Source organism: Epinephelus lanceolatus, chromosome 21, assembly GCF_041903045.1.
Source record: "Epinephelus lanceolatus isolate andai-2023 chromosome 21, ASM4190304v1, whole genome shotgun sequence".
Taxonomy (NCBI): Eukaryota; Metazoa; Chordata; class Actinopteri; order Perciformes; family Serranidae; genus Epinephelus; species Epinephelus lanceolatus.
Genome location: NC_135754.1, coordinates 36,120,720 through 36,141,784, shown reverse-complemented (window position 1 = coordinate 36,141,784; position 21,065 = coordinate 36,120,720). Strand labels below are relative to the sequence as shown.

The following is a 21,065-nucleotide window of genomic DNA, read 5'->3' as shown; positions in this document are numbered from 1 at the left end:
CTCCGTCCTACGAAGGCATTCTCTGCTTTCAGGATTTTAGATTCTAGTCTTGAGAATCTCACTTTTACCAACACAGTTTTGAAGAATGTTCTCCAGATAGAAAGATCTCAGACTCAAAGTCAGGTCTTGGTTTTCTGGTCTCCAGCTTTAGAAAAAGAAAGAAAACTACAGAGAGAAATAAAGAATCACACAGAGAGGGGAAATCTTCATATCAGAGTAACAAACTCGACTTTATGGTCCATTTCTGGAGCCACTGGTGCGCGTTCCTCAGCAAGCACCATCCTGGCGGTTTTGATCCCAGTTTGTTCCATTAACACGGTGTTAAAAGCAGCCTGTCCCTGGTGTGACGTCCACGCTTGCTGCCGCTCCCACCGCCTGTTAATGCTTGTTGTCAGGACTATTAAGCCCACAGAGAGGGAGGGAGAGGAGGGAAGGCAGTAGAGCATGTTATAAACCAACTAACTCCCTAATCCCCCTGTACTGGACCACTCACATCCCCCGAGCTCTGCTGCTGGCTGCAGAAAATCAAACTGGAACACTGAAAAAACTCACACAGTGAGTTCAACAGTTCTTCAGCTTTGCATCTTTAAACAGTTAGTTATTTCACTTCACTCTGTCAGCCATGTGCAACAGTTTATTGGTGTGTTACTAAACGTGGTGATCGTGGGTACCGCACAAAATGTTTCCTAGTTTTGCCTACAGAGAACACACCATTGCCCCTTCGTGTGTCGAACATGGCTTCATAAGATTTAGACCATTTCAGAAATTTCAAATGAGCATTCAAAGCTGGGGTATGCAGTTTTATTTTGGTGTCAATGGGCAATAATCCCATAATAAACTTTGCGCTTATTAAAAGTCAAGTGGTCTTGGAGAGGTCTCCTGTGATGGGAGACTTTGGCCAATCATAGGTAATTTCAGAGAGAGAGAGTGATCCTATTGGCTGTTCTACAGATGCAGATGAACGTGTATGTCCATTCAGATGATAAAAGTATGATTCAGTGGAGGAGAATTCCGCAAAGAAAGAGCATTCTTAATAAATAAACAGCGAAAATGGTCTTTTGATGATCATATTGACATTGTACCATCTTTCACTACAGCTTCAAAGTTTATGTCTCTCACTGACATGAGAAAACTATTAGACTTTATTTTTGACTCAATAGATCCTGTTTCCGTTTCAAAATAAAAGTCCCCTGACAGCGTTTCTACGGACAGAATCCCATCATTTGTTGACAAAATGCTTTTTATTGTGAAATATTTGCATTTGTGTTTTTATGTGGCAAAGCAGAAAGTGAGTGCACCTGTAGCATGTCTGACTTTCATGTAACTGAGTTTGTGCCCCGTCACAGACGTGCAACTGACAATTTTGTTAATCCTGACTAGTGTTTGGCTCATCACTCATTACTCGTCACGCTTTTCAAAAGTAATAGTATAACTTTACTTATTCCTCGCTGTGAACAGTTGTTGATGATGCAGTGGCTGCACGGCTCCATAAATATGAGGAGTACCGACTTTCAGTTGTGGACATACAGTAGTTACAGTATCAGGCAGCTCTGCAGCAGCAACACTGTCTATGTGAACACTGAGTCATTTTAGTGTTCTAGTGTAGATGGAGATATTTTTTAAAACGTCATGTGGATGGATTTTTATGTTAAAACAAAGGGGAAAAATATCAGTTTACAAAAATATCTGGATACGTATAGACAAGGCCTGAGTCTCTAAACTACAGTGTGTTTTGAAGGACGATGTCACCCAGTGCCACAGTGTGGTTCACTGATGTGCTTTTAACAGCAATGGAGGAAGAAGAGACTTCAGCCTGTAGATATACACATGATACTTCTTAGTATCTCATTCACTGTTGGTTTGAGTCTTTTAAAGGGATTAATCTTCAAACTGGTTTTTGTATTATGTTATGACGCCCAAAAGTTTTCTCGGTCCTACATTTCATCGCTGAAAACATTTGCTTGTTCCTGAAAGAACAGAAAACCCACAAGTCAATATTTAAAAACAGATTCTATAAATAACAACGTCTTAACCGAGAAGCAGTTCATCACTCAGCGTTTGGCAGAGTAACGCTGATTCTGTCTCACAGCTTTCATGTATCTCACCAGATCGATCAATACCTCATCAGCACCGTGTAAGGCTGAAGTGCTGCTGGAGAATTTAACAAACAATATATTACATTCAAACAATATGACGTGTCCATTTTCTTTAAGGCTGCAGTGTCGTATATAGTCAGGGTCGTTGTTGGGAATATTTATATGTAGGCAGATATATACAGGAGCACATTTGGTTTAAAGATATTAAGGTACAGTCAGTCAGTGTTGATGAAGCATCTGTCAGGAACAGCGTGTCAGATGCCTTTTTTAAATCTTAAACTGCTCAGCAACTTCTTTAATTAACCTGCCAACCTTATACTGTAGTGGCACTCACAGCGCAGTGTATACACTCAGAGAAACTTGGAACAGCTTGTATTTGACAATAAGAAGTCTGTGTCAAACCTATGAATAAATACAGGAGTAAAAGGGAAATTTTAAGATGAGTGGGAAAAGGTGATAAAACTTATGTGTTGTGGCAGGAGGAGAGTTGATGTACTCTGAAGGTCTGAGATGAGAACAACAAGCTCTTAAATGAAGTGTTTTGAATATTTGAAGCTTTTTCTTTGTATGACTTCTAAAGTCAGCACAGGTGGCTCTTTAAAAAAAGTGAGATTGAAGAGATATTTTCTTGGTGGCATCGACCTGACTGCAGTCTGTGTTGACTCAATCATTTTGTTCTGTCCTGTTTTTTATTTATTCATATTTTTCACTAACTGGTTTTGACTGAATCTAAGTTTACACGTTCAAAGGCTGCACCTGTGGTGCTTATTTAGATTCATGTGAGCTATCACAGTGATCTGCCAGCTGACTACAGCCTGGTCATGATTGGACCGTGATTGGCTTTCAGAGTAGCTGCAATGTCACAACATCCTGTTGGTACATGCAGCTGTTAAACTGAGATTTAAAGGGAGCACAGAGAAACACCATGTCATGCACACAGTCACAGTGTTGTGTATGAACACGCTATAAGAATGCATTGATTGAAGTCCCTGTATTTTTGGTAAATAGTGAACGAAACAAATCAGTTTGCAACTAATGATCATAAGTGTTGTTCACTCTTGTGACAGTTAACAATACTCACATACTGCTTATGGTACCCAGTGTGCTGGTGTTGTGGCGAAGACTGTTCATTGTCAGTGTTTCCCCCGGCCAAGCCTTTTCCTTTACCTAACCAGGAAGGGGGTGCTGCACATTTTAAGAAGAAGAAGATATACTTTAATGAAGGGATGTCAGGGTGGGGATGCTGGTGGGCGACCCAGGCAGTTGGGGGTTCTGTGCTTTGCTTGGGGTCACTTTGGCAGTGCATAGGAGGTAGGCTGGCACCTCTCCAGCTGCCAGTCCACACTCCATATGTGGTCCGGATAGGGACTTGAGCCTGTGACCTTCCAGCGGCCAACTCAAGTCTCTACGGACTGAGCTACTGACGCCCCATTCTTTAATTTTTACAGTAAGAGAAAGACGAAAAGATGTAGGAACAAACCTCAACAACATGGCCAGTGCAGCTGGCAATTTTGTTGGTATTTGTGTTGTGGCTCTGGATTGGTTCATCTCCTATCCCTCTTTCTTTGTGTAACTTACCGTAGAAATGCCTCCTCCTTACATGCTCCTCTTTCTTGGGGTGGGGTTCCCCAGGGCATTATCCTGGGTCCCCTCCTATTTATCATTTACATAATACCCCTGAGGCAAATCATGCATATCAATATCATGATATGAGACTAAATATCATCTTAGATTGTGGATATGGTAATACCGTGGGTGTTACCAGACTGTTCCACTTTATTAGGTACACCTGTTCAACTGCTCGTTGACAGAAATATCTTATCAGCCAATCACGTGGCAGCAACTCAATGCATTTAGTCATGTAGACATGGTGAAGACAACCTGCTGAAGTTCAAACGGAGCATCAGAATGGGGAGGAAAGGTGATTGAAGTGACTTTGAACGTGGCATGGTTGTTGGTGCCAGACGGGCTGGTCTGAGTATTTACTGGGATTTTCAGCACAACCATCTCTAGGGTTTACAGAGGATGGTCCCAAAAAGAGAAAATATCCAGTGAGCCAAAATGCCTTGTTGATGCCAGAGGTCAGAGGAGAATGGCCAGACTGGTTCAAGATGATAGAAAGGCAACAGGAAGTCAAATAACCACTGGTTACAACCAAGGTCTGCAGAAGACCATCTCTGAAGTAACAATGTCCTCAGCTGGTGAAACACTGAGGACGTCTCCTGCAGCGACTCTCTACTCTCCATTCTGTCTTTATTCCTCAGATGGATGAAGTGATCATAGGGCCTGACCCAGGCGCTGTCATGTATCCGAGGAACAAGAAAAAAAGGCTAACTGTCTAAAGTGGAGAGGACGCTGTGTTTACAGTCACATCCTTGATCCTCAGGCCTGATGTCGGCATGATTCCTTCTCAGTCTGTGTCGTCTGGCTCTCTGCTTGCACTCGCACCGAGCTTCTCACACATTTGTGTAGCTGTCAGTCATGTGAGTCAGCCTTCATCATCGTCATCCTCCCCGCCCGTCCCCCTGAGCTGACTGCTGTAGCATGAGGGGTCGCGGTCGTGCTGTGACCTCGTCAGACGGCACAAAGAGAGGAGACGAGACGGAGTGAACAACCAGACTGCGACTAGCATGTCACTGTTCAGCTGTTGCTTCACCTTTCAGGAAATGTTCGCCAAATTCCACTTTGTGTACTGCGGCCTGAAGACGGTGATGTCAGTGTCTGTCCATCCAACACATGACATGAGATGTCTTTTAGATATTCACGGTCCCCAGAGGATCATTCAGACATATTTTTAGCAGCCTCTGACCTTGTCTGTAGCGCCACCATCAGGTCAAAATTCAGTTGTACTATGCCTTTATATCTGTTTGTATGTGTACCAAATATCTTGTTTTTTAAAAGGTGCTCTGTGGAATTCCTCACCACTTGTATCACTTTGCTTTAAAGAGTGGCTTCCTGTTTTTGTTGACACACTCCTGCAGATGGTTTCACACTGTGTGAACGGTAAAATTGCAGTTATAAGAAATATTCTGGATATTACATTTTGTGTATGGCAGGTCTGCAGGGAATGATGGGTTCTTATATTTTGCATAAATAGCCCCCGATACATTTTCATTCTCCTGTTTTCTTTCAAGTGTTTGCTCCATCACGTCCCTGTCTCCCGCTGCAGCCGTCCTCCTCACCCACACCGATCATTAAAAGCTACAGTACACATGTTTCTTGCCTCCAGGGATGACATGTAATTGTTAGATATTACCCATCTCTGTGCCCACAGTGGCAGAAAATGAAATGTACAGAATGAAATGTAGCTGCGAGACAGGCTGTGTTTTATTAGGCATGCTATTTAAAATAACATCAGCTATTAGAGGTGAGTCATGTTCAAGTGTGTGTGTGTGTGTGTGTGTGTGTGTGTGTGTGCGTGCATGCGTGCAAGATGACACCTACAGTCCGTCTGGGCCCAGTAAAGGTTACGGTGACAGGTATAATGTTATCTTCAAGTAGTAGATGCAATGTGAAATATAAACATAGCATAGCTGCACTATAATGGGACAGCGTACACTGAGAGGCACAACCAAGTGGCTGGGATAGTTTACAGGAACATCTGTGCCAACAAGAAGTCCCAGAGTCCCGATGGGACACACCACCGAAAGTGGTTTAGAACAGCAGGGCTCCTGTGGGACTTCAAGTTCCAGACTGACAAGCAGCAGCTTGCTAACCAACCAGACATAGTGGTGGTCGACTGGGAGCAGAAGGGGGCAGTGGTGGTAGGTGTGGCAGCTGACAGTAACATCAGGAAGAAAGGGCATGAAAAGTTTGAGAAGCACCTGAAGGAACAACTTGAACAGATGTGGAAGGTGAATTCCAAAGTTGTCCCAGTGGTAATGGGAGCACTGGGGGCTGTGACCCCCAAACTGGAAGAGTGGCTCCAGCAGATTCCAGGTATAACATCTGGGGTCTTTGTCCAGAAGAGCGCAGTCTAAGGAACAGCTAAGAAACTGCGCAGAACCCTCAAACTCCCAGAACTCTGGTATATATTAGGGCTGTCAAACTTAATGCGTTAATAACGAGTTAATGCAAATTCCTTTTAACACCACTAATTTTTTTTGATGGCAATTAATGCATATACATTCTGTAATTACGACCCTGAGCCCACCCCATAGTTTGGGAAATCAGGAAATGATGCAGCAGTAATTTTGTGGATGGCAAGCAGAAACAAACCTCTGTGAGCAGAAATGCATACAGGAAGAGAACTTTTAATGGCAGGTTCTGCTTCAGAGCTCTGCCAGATGATTCTCTTGACAAAACCAAAGTTATTTGCATTTACTGTCGATGTGAACTGAGTTACCACTGCATTATATATCGAGCTGCTTAAAAAACCGGGGTGTTTAGTCAACCTTTATAAGTGTAAAGTTGGACATTGTGTTAGTGTCACTGAGTAATGTTACATTCAGGTCATTACGTCCATCTGTTGTTGTTTGTTGGTTTAATTCTCAGTATTTGTTTTGGATTGTAGCAATAATAGTAAATATAGATAACTAAAGGTGTCCCCCAGGGTTCCATCTTGGGGCCTATTTAGTTTTATATTTTTTAGAAATGATTTGGGTAAAGACATTCCAGCAAAAATACACTTATATGCAGATGACACTGTCATTTACACCCATGTGCCCTCCATAGTGCAGGCGGTGCAAAAGCTTCAGACTGCATTTCAGTCATTACAAACTGTTCCACTAAGCTAAGCTTATGGTCTTCTCAGAAGCTCGCTCACAGTTGCATGATGATTTTAGCATCTTCAAGCTTTTATTTAATGTACATATTGCTGCTCTAGTTAGGAAGCTTAAAGTGAAGACTGGATTTTATTTTAGAAATAAGCTTTGTTCCACTTTCAGTGCTAAGAAAAAACATGTGGAGGCCACTTTTCTCTCTGTGATTGATCACGGTGACATAATGTATATGAATGCAACCTCCTCCATTTTACGTAGCCTTGATTCAGTGTACCATGCATCTCTATGTTTTATTACAAATACAAAGTCACTTACAGATCAGATGATATCACCAAACTTTAACAGGCCTGACTTTGTCAAGTACATTTAGAAACATTACTAAATGTGTGATTAATTTGCGATTAATTGCGAGTTAAATATGGACAAACATGCAATTAATCACAATTAAATATTTGAATCAATTGACAGCCCTAATACATATATATATACATATGTCATCCCTATAGGTATGAAACATATGCGTGTAGCCAGTCTTGCAGCTGAACACACTGAACAAAAATTAAGATGCAGTACTTTTATTTTTGCTCCCATTTTTCACGTCTTCTTGTTTGAGCTGTATGGAGGTGTTTATACACACTGAGTTGTAGAGGCTGTGTTCCCTGGAGGTTTGCTAACTAAGCTGTGAGGAGTTACATGAGTGTGTCAGTGTCTGGTGATCTGGAAGCCAAATGGGGACCTGTTAGAAAACATCTGGCAGGCTGAGCCCTGAAGACAGCGAGTGGAGATGTGACACAGTCATGTGTTCGTGGCTGTGTGTGTGTGTGTGTGTGTGTGTGTGTGTGTGTGTGTGTGTGTGCCCTTCCACAGACACACAGCTGCTCTATGGACAGCATTTATTTGATTTTCTGGGATTTAACTAAAATCCTTCTGTGTTTTTCAGAGAAGAAACTAAGTTTGGTGATGTCATCTGATAGCTCCACACAATTATTTCAGATATCTGGTGTTTTAACATACTATCTGTGTGCATGTTAACACAGTTCTGCTGTTTCTTCAATTCTGAAAACTGGCCCCTGGACTCTGTCATTGTGTAAACGTGGCCCCTGGGCAGAGCAAGTTCACCAGAGCAAATTCTTTGTATGTGAAATCCTGCTTGGGAACAAACTGGCTTTTGATTCTGATAAGGAGATTCATAAGTGAACAAGTTATTCAGGCAGTTCGAAGACAACTTCAACAATAACCTGCCCTTTAGGAGCCTCTGCCCGATGTGTTTAAAATGAAGCTCCTCCCACAGACAAACCAGGAAGTTTAGAATCAATAAAGAAAAGAACGATTCTATGGAAAAACAACAAAACAATTTCTGAATGCAGGCCTGTTAGTCTAACCATCCCATAACACAGAAACATTAACAATATAGATTCTTTAAGAAACTCAAACACTGAAACCACCCTCTGTATCCACAGTGGTTCAGTCCATGCCCCCCCCCCCCACTATAAAGCCCATTGGAAGCTCTCACTTCCTGTTTGGCAGTTTGAACTGGAGCAGCAGGTAACGTGGCAACAAACATTTTGTCAACTGAACTCAACTGAAGATTCAGATAACGAATAAATGAGTCACAATGAAAAACATTTCAACGTTAAATCAGTGGTTGTCTCATTTACAGTGTCAGTGATGGCAGAGTGTTCGCATGTTAGCATCTTAGCATGCCAGGAGATGTTATCATGTGTTTAAAAACATGCTCTTGTTAACATTAGCATTTAGCTCAAGGTAAAGCAAAGCTGAGGCTGAGATGTCCTTAAACGGCCACCGTACAGTTATTTAATGCTTTTATTTTAGGCAATATCACAGTTTATATGAGTTTATATTGTAGCCTCGTCAGTGTGAAGGATTTAAGAACAGGATGGCTGTCTCTCATTTAACATCCAGTGTTGCTATTCAACTTTCACTGGAGCCTGTACATTAGCTTCATTACATTTTTACCCTACGAGCTGTAGGCTATATGTACGTGTGTGTGTGTGTGTGTGTGTGTGTGTGTTCAGTCATGGCCTGAACCAGATGTTCCCTCCTATCTGTTATCTTAGTGTTTTAATTTCTTCATTTTGTTTTTGTTTCTTTTAAAGAGCATCAGATAATGATGAGTTATAGTTTTAATTAAAGCTGCTGTTTCGTCACCACGTGCAGCCAGAGGGCTCAACAACTCCCACATGTTCATATTCTACACGCATATGTTAAACATGGAGGCTTACAAGAGAAGAAGTCGCAGCGTCATGTCAGTGGAGTCCAACAGATGCAAAGTAAAATTTGTCTGCACGTAGTGAGAGGCTCGATAGTCGTCACGACAGGACGAGGAATTTGTTTTTACCTCTTGCTGTCAGAGTTGTCAGGCATAAACGGAGATCACCAGTGGTTACACAGAAAAACAGACATGGGACTGATATTGAACGTTGAATTATTGGCTCTTCCTTTAAGTAAAAAGACAAATGTAGCTGCAGGACTTATTATTCACCTTTTAATTATTTATCATAGCTTCACATAACTTCCTGTTGAGGTTCTTTTTCAGGCGGTGTTCACATTATTTTGTCCACCCCCTCCCAGTGGACAGTAAACTCTCCAGTAAAACTTTGCAGCTGGGTGCAGGGTGACCCGCAGAACTTCTCCAGTGCTAAGCTCAGCTCGGCTGCGTGCTCTCATCGGCAGGATGCTGCATGTTATTAGGATTATCACACGGTGGCAGAGGACCAGACGAGCCCCGGGCGCTTTGATAAGTGCAAACCGTTAGCTCAGCTTTCCCTGAAAAGCTTTTGTTGCTTGACATTTTGGCAGGACAACCCTTCATGGAAACAGCAGAGGCTTAGTTGTTTTTTGGGGAGGTGAACTTTTCAAACCAGCGCGCAGCGATCACACCAAAAGGACACAAGCGAGAACAAAGGCAGACAAAGCAGCTGCTCCGCCGTGATCCGAGCCGCGCAGGAAGATCTCGCCGGATGCTACATCATGTTCTGCAGATCAGGGTGTGAATGAATTAACTGCAGTTACTGTCATTAACACTTTGTGTCTCTGTCTCTCTCTGTGTGTCTGCAGGCGGTGGAAACAAACCTGGCCTCCAAAGACAGTCACTGGGTGTTCGTCAATGAGGTAAGACGCTCAAAACATGTGACACTGAACTCTGTTAAACATAGTTTTCGTTTAATGGTGATATTTACACTGGCTGATTTCAATAATCATACTTTGTCGTGTAAGTATCTGACATACCTCCACAGTCCTGTCAACTCCACCCGTCATTTAAGCTGGACGTTATTTATTCAATTAAAAAGGGTGTCCAACCCAGTACTAGCGAGGTGTACCTAATAAAGTGGCCGCTGAGTGTATTTGAACAGTTTCTCTCTAAAGCCCCTTTCCCACTGGACAAAAGAAACACTAACATCTTGCTTTTGTATTTAATGTGAGAGGTTACAATCGGCATTCACTGCCAGGTCTAATGATTCGGCAGTAGTCACGGGTATTTATCGGCTCCAGCTCCGATCAGCTTTGCTGCTTCAATGGGCAGCGATGGACACACGAAACCTGGGTGAACACACTTGTTTTTGCCCCTCTGCAGGTGCTCTGCAGTAACAGGCTGCCACAGAATACTGTCCGTTTCCGTCCAAGCAACACTCGAACATCGCTTCAAATTCAGTCTGCAACGAGTTTGAAAGAGAGACCAAACAAGTGACAGATATATTTCATTTGATTTATTTCACACCATGTTTAAAAAAATAAAATAAAATAGAATATATTGCGGAATAAAAAAACCTACAAACATAAACCATGAACAGACTTACAATAAGAAACATAAATTAACAGTTTCTGTCCGAAAAGGAGTAGGAAGAAGCCCAACCCAATCCCAAACTATACTAATCCATCATCCATTGCAATTCTCAATACCTGAGAACCATTATAACCCGCGTATACAACAAATATGAAAATACGAATTGAGAATACCGACAACAGTCTCACCCCGAGTGTTTTACATTCCCTCTAATCATTTCTGTACCTTGTGCAGATGCTGTCTTTGTACCTCTTTTTAAACTGTCTGATATCTTTGCTTTGTTTGATTTCTTCACCCAGTGCGTTCCACAAAATCAAAATATATAAAAAGAAGTAACCACCAGAAAGGAAAAAACAGAAACGCATACTCGTCTGCAGAGCCGTGTGAACAGCTCTGGTCTGCTGGTGATGGGAAATCAGTTCATCAACTATCATTAGCAGGTTTTCCTGTGTTTAAATAACCAGCATACGCACGCCTTACTTTGGTGGATATATTTCACCCATCTACCAGTTACTCCCAGCCAACCCATTAAACTCTCCCATGACAGGCCGGCCTTGTTCACCAAAGACACACAACTTGTAAAGAGACTTAGTTGATATGTTTTTTGGCAACTTGTCATCCTGCCAGATCAGAGATTTTGGCAGCAGAGGGAATCAAATGTTCAGTTTGTTCTCTTCAGTTTTCCAACCATCTGCTGCTTGTTTCTTTCTACCCATAACCCTGTTTGTTTTTGGGTGGTTTTATGGTGGTACTGACTCTACCAGTAACAGCCCAGTCACTGGGAGGAAAATGCTGGCACTGTATGTTTTGACAAACATACACTTTTATCGACGTTTCTAAGGTGACACAGTATATGAGTTAACTTTGTCATCTGGAGGTGGAGAGGATGGTGTGACATCTACAAGATGCGTACCCAAGCCCAGACCACTGCTCAAGATCAACAAACAGCAACACTGGTTGTTTGTTAGCGAGTCGTCACTGTTTTTCCAGCATCTTTTTTGCCCCCAAACGTGGGTGTTTTTAAAGGACACATTGCTGTGTTTCCAGCCGAAATAATGCAGTGTTTTTTTGTTTATTTTACTGAGACATCGCTGCATTTCCTGCCAGAATAGTGCCACTAAAAAACAGTTGTTTTTTTTAGGGGCACATCACTGCTTTTCCAGCTGAAATAATGCCACAAAAAAGGGTTGTTTTTTACCGAAGCGTCGATGTGTTTCAAGCCAAGATAGTGCCATGAAAAAGTGGTTGTTTTTCACCAAGCATGGACAGTACCATGAAAAAGCTGTTTGTTACTGAGACATCCCCGCGTTTCCTGCTGCAATAGTGACATGAAAAGCAGTTGTATTTTCCCGAAACATCACTGCATTTTCAGCCACAATAGTGCTATGAAAAAGCAGTTATTTTCTAACAAGACATCGCTGCGTTTCCAGCTGAAATTGTGCTAGAAAAAAAAGCTGCTGTTTTTTACGGAGACATCACTGCATTTCCAGCCACAATAGTGCCGTGAAAAAGCTGTTGTTTGTTCCTGAGACATCCCTGCATTTCCTGCTAGCAAGATGCCATTAAGAAATATGTTTTCACCAAGAGAACGCTGTGTAGCCTGCCGAGATAGTGACATGAAAAGCAGTTGTATTTTACCAAAACATCACTGCATTTTCAGCCATGATAGTGCCATGATAAAGGGGTTGTTTTTTATATTGAATTCACTGAGTTTCCAGCAGGGATAGTAACACTAAAAAACTATTGTTTATTGCCGAGACATCCCTGCATTTCCAGCCAGTATAGTGCCATAAAGAAATATTTGTTTTTTACTGAGACATCGCTGCGTTTCAAGCCATGAAAAAGGGGTTGTTTTTTACATTGAATTCACTGTGTTTCCAGCAGGGATAGTGCCATGAAAAAAATATTGTTTATTGCCGAGACATCCCTGTGTTTCCAGCCAGTATAGAAATAATTTTTCGCTGCATTTCTTGCTGGTATTGTGCCACAAAAAGTGGTTGTTTTTTTATTAAGACATCACTGTGTTTGAAGCCAAGATACTGCCATGAAAAACTGGTTGTTTTAGCTGAGATATCGCTGCATTTCAAGCAGGAATAGTGCCACAGAAAGAAGTTGTTTTTAATAAGCCATGGCTTTATTTCCCACTGGAGACTGTGCAACCAAAACCAGGTGTTTTATAGCCTGGAAATCCAGACCCAAATCTAGAAAGATTTAGGGTCTGGCTATGAGTAATGAAATGGCCCAACTCGAGGGGTGGTACCAAGCATGCATTTGAAAATATCACTGCACGCAATTGGATAAAACTACAACCAATCAAAACAATACACGGAGTGACGTATCAAGAGCACTACCAGCGGAGCTAACTGGTAGATTAGACTCTTGCCGTATCCGGTCGGCAAAACAGCAAAACGTCCTCCTTGCAAAGGAAAGACTCGAGCGTCGTCTTTTGTTCCTCTTTTAGAGAAAAAGTCAAGTCTAACTCGTTCATTGTAGCGGCCAAAGCTGTTTCAAACAACTGGTGTTCATCCGTAGCCATCTTGCAATGTTTACTGACTGATTCCGGACTTCGTCGTCGCAGCGCTGTCGTCATCTGTTTAGCTTGCCTCTGGCCCGCCTATATCAGATACACCGATGTGATTGGTGCAGCTCGGCTACAACGGCATGGGTAATGAGCATCATTACTGATTGCCAGAGTGACTCGCTGAGCAAATTCAAATTGTGCTCTCGCGAGAACTCTGGATTTCCAGGGTAGGTGTTTTAGGCTAAATCATGATCTTTTCCTGACCTTAACCAAGTGGTTTTTAAGCCTAGACCTGACCACTTGTTAACCACAGGGTGTTTGGTCCCTAATAAAGCTCACTAAGAGGACTGAGACATTGTCAGGCTTTTATTTGGTGCCCGCAGAGTTCAAATGTCCTCGTTCTTCAAATCAAACAAGCTACACAGACCTGACCGTGTGAACCCGACCTAAATGTCAAACACAACATGAATGAGACTCTCTGAAGCCACAACGAGATCACAGGTGAACTCAAGGTTGTAGCTTTTCTGACCACATCAGCTCAAATCCTGGTTTTAAAAACATCACTGATGGCTGCATTAATTACAGCTGATTTTGAACCGGAGCAGAGGACAAAGGCTGCACAGTGACTTTGAATAAAAAGCATAACAAGCCATGTGAGTTCAAGAGCACCTTCCTGTGTGTTTGTTCTTATCTGGGATAAAAACACAAGCTGGGGGCCTTTGGTGTCGCTTCTCCAGCGGCTGCCCTTTTTCTTTTTCCCCCTCGGTTGGGTTTCCGCCAGTGTGGGCGACTTTCCATGCTGGAAGTAAAATTGAAATGAGTGGGGGTGAAAAGAGAAAATGACAACAGCCTCCACCACAGCTGGGATTGTGTTAAATCCTAAAATACTGACATCTCCAGAGCACACAGTCCTGACTTCTGCCGACTCCTCGTGCCAAACGATTGTGAGGTTTGTTTTGTTTTAAATTATCTTCCCTGCTTAATTCCTCGCTCTGCTTCCAGTATCAATATCCAGGCATCTTCCCAGCCAATTAACTGAGCTGACAACGGTGTTAACAGCATAATTCAGGGCGAGACGGGGGGAACTGTCATCTGCTGAAGGCGGAATACCAAAATCTCCACACTCACTTTCAATGCCAGATTTTCTTTAGCCTGTTTCCTTTTTACCTCCCAGCTTGGTACCAACCTCCTAATCCACTTAAAATTCTCTGCTTTGTTTCAGAGTCATCATTAAACTAATTATACTCTGAGTTTTTAATTAACCAAAGGAGTGAAACGGTGTTGGGAGTCCCCCGAGTCACTCGTTCGACAGAGTCTGTTTGGACTTGCTGGCGTGTAAAACAGTGTATGATCAAATACGTTTCATTTTTGATAAATGTGCGTTTGTGCTGGTTCCATTTCAGATGTGAAATGTGAGCGCGGTGAAACATCTTGTTCCTGCTGAAGGCGTCTCTTTCATCAGGAAACTGTTCAGAATTATTCAACTATACTAGCGCTTTTATTTCCTTCTTTTCCCTCCTACCTCCTCCCCACCTTCTCCTCTTCCATCCTTTCCTCCAACGCAGTTTGAAATTGTCAACAAACACTGTCGGGACTTTTCTTCCACAACAATAACAAGGTGAAAACGACATTAAAAGTAACGATTCAAACTGCATGAAGCCAGTTTCCTATTGTTCGAACCTGACTTTAATGCCTCCCCCGAAACCAACATGAACCAAACTCTTTGAGGTGATATATATGCAGGACACCAAAATGTCTGGACTCAAGATTTCAGGTTTTCTCACCCCATCAGGTCATTTTCTGATGCATTGTAGTATAAATAAAAACTAAATGCTGATTTGAAATTAAACTGAATTATGGTGTAAATGTATCCACACTCTCAGTTAAACTAAAGAACAGCCAGCAATGAGACAGCTGGTACAAACTATGAGAGCATGTAGGCATCATGCCGATACGTTAATAGACCGCTTCAAGGTGACTTTTGGTTGCTCAGAAATTCAATTCAATTCAATTCAATTTTATTTATAAAGCCCAATATCACAAATCACAATTTGCCTCACAGGGCTTTACAGCATACGACATCCCTCTGTCCTTATGACCCTCACAGCTGATCAGGAAAAACTCCCCAAAAAAAACCCCTTTAACGGGGAAAAAAAACGGTAGAAACCTCAGGAAGAGCAACTGAGGAGGGATCCCTCTTCCAGGACGGACAGACGTGCAATAGATGTCGTACAGAACAGATCAGCATAATAAATTAACAGTAATCCGTATGACACAATGAGAGAGAGAGAGAGACAGAGAGACATAGAGAGATGCAGGTAATGACAGTAGCTTACAACAACATTATTGAAAGTAATAATATTATAGTTATAGTTCTGGCTACTGTGGTACAATATGTTGAAAGTATGTATTAATATCTGGCAGTATACATGTGTGACAATAGTCATATGTGTATAATAACAGTAGAAGTATGACTAATGACTAATGATGGCAGCAGCAGCAGGAGGCATCTGGCAGGACCACGGCAGCAGCACAACCACACACGTCACGCTGTCCAGGCACCGCTGCGGTAAATGACACATACGGAGCCTTCTGTCCATACTGAGTTCATTTGTGCACATTTTGTAAAGCTTACAGATATGGACGAAACAGAGCAGCACTAATGGAGACTGTGGAGGCAATGTAGTGTAGATATGGATTTTTTAAACCAGTACTGATAACCGATAATTACCTGCTTCTCGTGGCCGATAACCGATAATTTTACATTTTTGTATTTTTAAAAATAAGTGTATAACCTGTAGTTTATGTTCACCTGAGGGTAAGATGAGCTGAATGATTTAATGATCATAGCTCTGAACGAACCAAATCAAACTGACATCACTTCTGTTAACAAAACAAAAATTAAAATACAGCGATGAGTTATTGATTCACCTCACATATGAACACTGATTGAAATTAAGATAATATATTAATTACTAGTCCATACCCATTGGTAGCTTTGTCACCTTCTACCTATGCCAATCCTCAATGCCTATGTGCAGTTTCACATAGATTGACCACGTCAGTGAGTAGAAAAACGTGGGACAGACAGAATGACTGACTGACAGAATGACACACTGACAGTTTCCGTGATTATGTACAGCATACCATACCATGACTTAGTCATACCAAACATTAGAAACACCAACATTGGTCCACAGGGGGAGCCACAGCGATCGGTCGCATTTTAGCCATTTTGAAGCATTTTTCTGTTGTTATAGCGCCACCCAGTTGCCAATTAGAGTTAAATTTCTCCAGTCACCTTGAGGCGTCCTGTTCTACATATCTACCAAGTTTAGTAAAAATCCATATGGCGGTTAGGCCTAGATAAGAAATGAGCTCTCTAGCGCCCCCATTTTGTTTGATGGGGTCAATAATGGAGGGGTCCCCTCAGATTATGTGTGGTCATATGCCTACAAAGTTGCGTGGTGATGGGTGAAACCCTTGAGATGTTATACACCTTTATGTGATGAGCCACGCCCTCCGCAATATTCATTGCCTTATAGAAGCTCAGTTTTAGTAAGTTTTCCAACTTTTGCCAAGAGGGAACTTTAGATATTGGTCCCTAGATTATGTTCACCCAGTTTCATGCAGATCGCTCAAACTTCCTAGGAAGAGATCCATTTGAAGTGTTTTTCAAAAAATTCAAAATGGCGGAAAATCTATATAAGCGGAAGTTATGGGTTCTTGAGGCAAATGTGTTCCTCATGAGGAGAGGCATCTCTGTGCAAAGTTTCATGTCTCTACGACATACGGGGCATGAGATATGCCCATTCAAAGTTTGACATTTCAATGGGTTGCTATAGCGCCCCCCTTTGGCCAATTGATGTAATATTGCTTCATTGGCATCCTCCCATGACCCTCTACCACTGTGCCAAATTTCACATGGATTGACCAAGTCAGTGAGGAGAAAAACGTGGAACACACACACACACACACACACAGAGTTTTTGTCATTATATAGTCAGATGAATCATTCATTTGATCCAACAGACGGCGCATCAGAGGGAGTTACAGCACCTGGCATACCGACACAACTCCACTTTATCCTGTTAAAACAATCCTTACAACTTGGATTAATTTTTATTAAAAACCATTTTGATTCTTTTGATGTGAGGACCCTTACGGACTGAAGGAATATGAATAATTTTCAGGGGAATCAAGGAAGGGACACATAATTTTTAAACATCTGAAGAACTTATATAAAGAAATGAACTGCTTGGCAACCAGACCAGGCCTCTAATTGAGACAGACCTTTATATGTCAAAATGTGTAGCTACGCCGGGCGAATAAAAGGGACTTGGCTTTTAAATGAAGTTTTATGGTATCTTTAAACATCACAGTTACAGCTGAAAATGACAATGGGAATCAACAAGTGTGCCAATTTCACATATCTCCACAATTTTTATCAAATGCTAGCTGTCCACCCAGAAGTGAGTCCATCTATAGGAAGGTAAGGTATAGGAGTCTGTGGCTGTCACATTAATATTACTCTCCCTGTTAAAGCATCTAAAATAAATCACTTCAGTTATTTTTCAGTTAAAAACTGACTAATTTTCACAGTAAAGCTTTGATGTTTTGTTTTGTACGAAAAGTTTGTGGGCTGAAAATCTGCTGGCTGGATAAAACAAGAAATTTTAACTAATTAACTTGGGAAATTAATAGTCAGCATTTTTCACCGTACTTTGAGGCTCCACAGACAAAACGATCACCTGAGAAAATAATCAGCAGAATAATTAAAATAACAGTTTGTTGCAGCCCGAAACATCAGAGAGCGAACAGCTCTGTTCAAACAGCTGGAGTCTGGGAACCACAACTGTATTTGCACCTGGGTACTGTGTGTGTGTGTGTGTGTGTGTGTGTGTGTGTGTGTGTGTGTGTGTGTGCCATCACAGGTAAACAGAAGCGCCTTTTCCATTAACCTCACAAGAGACAAGATCAACACCTGTTGCCGTGGTAACTGTGGGAAAAAATGTGAATACATGACTAAAATTCAGCTTATGAAAATGAGACAAAATGTGCCCTGATGTCAGTCCTCCGAATTTAACATTAATTAGCTCACGAAAAACAAAATGGTATGGAAAAACATTTCTGTCAAAAGCTCCAAAACTGAATCACCAGAATCTGCCTGCTCCCTCCTCTTCCTCCTCCTCCTCCTCTTCTTCCTCCTCCTCCTCCTCCTGACGAGCGTCATGTGACACCCTGTGTGTTACAGTAGATGAACCAGACAGCTTGTCACATTCTCCCTAAATGCCCCCTCTCGTCCTAGTTCCCTCCGAACCTTTCTCCTCCTTCCCCTTCGTCCCCGTCGCTCCGCTGAGGATTTAGCAGCGTCTGTGTGTCACAGAGCTCAGACAGGTAACACAGGTTGTTTCAAGTCCTGGATGGCGCTGCAGTGAGATGTCAGGTGTCTTGTCAACAGGTAGAGACTGAAGACAAGCTGAAATCCATTTTCTCTTTCCTTTATTCTCCCTCTGTCTCCTGTCAGTCCTCCCCGCTGCGCCCTCCTTCCAGTGTTGGGGAAGAGGAAGTCAGGTAATGTGGGACAAATCAGGTTATCCATCCTGAGCTCTTTAGATACGAGCAGCCAGACATGTTATTGAATTGCTGTTTATGTGCTTTATGAGATACAATTTACAGAATTGGCACACCAAAGATTTAAAGAATCACTGGTCCTTAAACTTGCCAGGAAAAACATGTGGCATGTTGATTTTCTCTTGGTAATAAGAGGACTGCAGGTAAAACGAATGTCGACGAATGATCAAAATATTCTCTCAATACACTTTACTTTTTAAAGGAAATTGTTTTGACTGACGAGGTCATGCATTCAGGTAAATCAGTCCAATGCTTGTGAATGCGGTATTTCAAGAACGCATTCACAAGCATTGGACTCGCAACGAATAAACTGTTTGGAATTTTATGGCTGAAAGTCAAGGGTCAGTGTGAACGCACAAAATATGTTTCTGGCCATAAATAAAGAATCATACGCCAACTTTGACAAAACTAAACTCAAATGATTAGTAGGATAAAATGATTAAGTGATGGCGTTTTGTATCCAAAAGGTCAAAGGTCAGCTTCAGCTTCAGTTTCATCCATTTTTCCACGCCATCACTCAGGAACAGAAGAGGAGACATTTGGTCAGATACTAAATTGGCAACCAGGTTTCACTCCAAAGTCGTAGAATACTGACGCTTGGTCAGTGACTTACAGCAGCAGACACAGATGAAAAAAAGCCGTCCTTTCACATCGGCATGATACGCAACCTGCAGTTTTTTTTATGGCATCCAGCGGCATCAGGGGGAAACACAGCGCAACAACGACTAAAGTCAAGGCAGTAGAAGTCTGAGAAGGGCAGACAGGAGGGGCGGTGGATGGGTCCAACAACGATGACTTTCAGCCAGGAGACCGGTGTTCACTTCCTGTAAGATTGTAAAGCCAAACAAATGTTCTTTTTTTTCCTAAACCCAACCACGTATGAGTTACCAAATGAAAAAAGACATCAATTTGCGGTGTTGTGCCACCGTAGTGCTTTTATTTTGAAAGAGACCATATGCAAACTGAAGCATATTTTGAAAACAGTCAATGCATGTGACAGGCTGAAGTTGACACGGTGTCCCAGAACGTCAACAACCAACACACCCAGGGTACCTTGGACGTCATATGTGGACGTGGAAAGTCCACGACCAGACGTGGACATGCGACGAGGTCGTAGTGAGGATGTGTTGGAATTGGTCACACTCATCTTGGGTGTCCACCTTGAAACTGTGCTGATTGTTCAGATCTTCTGAGTGTGAAGCATCCATGTCTTTGCAGATAGGGATGCCTCCTGCCTACAGACTTTCTTGCTGTTTATACTACAGCTGTTTCCCGCTGCGTCAGGACCTGCCGCTGCTCTGTACATATAAACAGCCGCAAAAGGTCCCTCTGCATCGGTGTCTCAAGCCGAGATTCACTGAAAAAGCAGCTGTATTTGACGACTAAAAAGAAGGGACTGGAGTTTTTACATTAGAAAGTGCTGCTATTCTATGCTGTCATACTGTCTGGTGTTCAGGCATGTAAACATGTTCTTGAAACTCAAAACACAAGTATGAACCTGAAAATGAGCCTAATAGGTCCCCTGAGTCTTCTGATATGCTTAAGGTTCACTGTGTAATAACTTTAACATCTATCTAGATATTTAGGATAACACATAGGCTATAAATCTTAGAATTTCCATCCATCCATCCATTTTCATCCGCTTATCCGGGGCCGGGTCTCACAGGCAGCAGGTCGAGCAAAGCACCCCAGACGTCCCTCTCCCTAGCAACACTTTCCAGCTCCTCCTGGGGGACTCCAAGGTGTTCCCAGGCCAGACGAGATATGTAATCCTTCCAGCATGTTCTGGGTCTGCCCCAGGGCCTCCTACCAGCTGGACGTGCCCGGAACTCCTCTACCAGGAGGCGCCCAGGAGGATCCTGATCAGATGCCCGAACCACTTCAGCTGACCCCTTTCGATGTGAAGAAGCAGCGGCTCTACTCCGAGCTCCCTCCGGATGTCCGAGCTCCTCACCCTATCTCTAAGGCTGAGCCCAGACACCCCACAGAGGAAACTAATTTCCAACGTTTGTATCCGCGATCTCATTCTTTCAGTCACTACCCAGAGCTCATGACCATAGGTGAAGGTTGGGACGTAGATGGACCAGTAAATTGAAAGCTTTTGCTCTCTGGCTCAGCTCCCTCTTCACCACGACGGACCAGCGCAGCGCCCGCATCACTGCAGAAGCCGCACCGACCCGCCGATCCATGTCACACTCCGTTCTACCCTCACTCGTGAACAAGACCCTGAGATACTTGAACTCCCTCGCTTGAGGCAGTAACTCTCCTCCAACCCGGAGAGGGCAAAC

At 42.6% G+C, this 21,065-nt stretch overlaps 1 protein-coding gene across 2 annotated transcripts in view; it reads left to right on the top strand.

Moving 5' to 3' along the window:
* The window catches only part of grid1b (glutamate receptor, ionotropic, delta 1b), an 860,177-nt gene that overhangs the window by 699,686 nt on the left and 139,426 nt on the right, over window positions 1–21,065 (top strand). For both annotated transcript variants that reach the window (XM_033611152.2, XM_033611151.2), the window contains exon 5: window positions 9,896–9,949. In XM_033611152.2, the coding sequence (XP_033467043.1) occupies window positions 9,896–9,949 (54 nt within the window). The remainder of the gene's footprint in view (window positions 1–9,895; window positions 9,950–21,065) is intronic.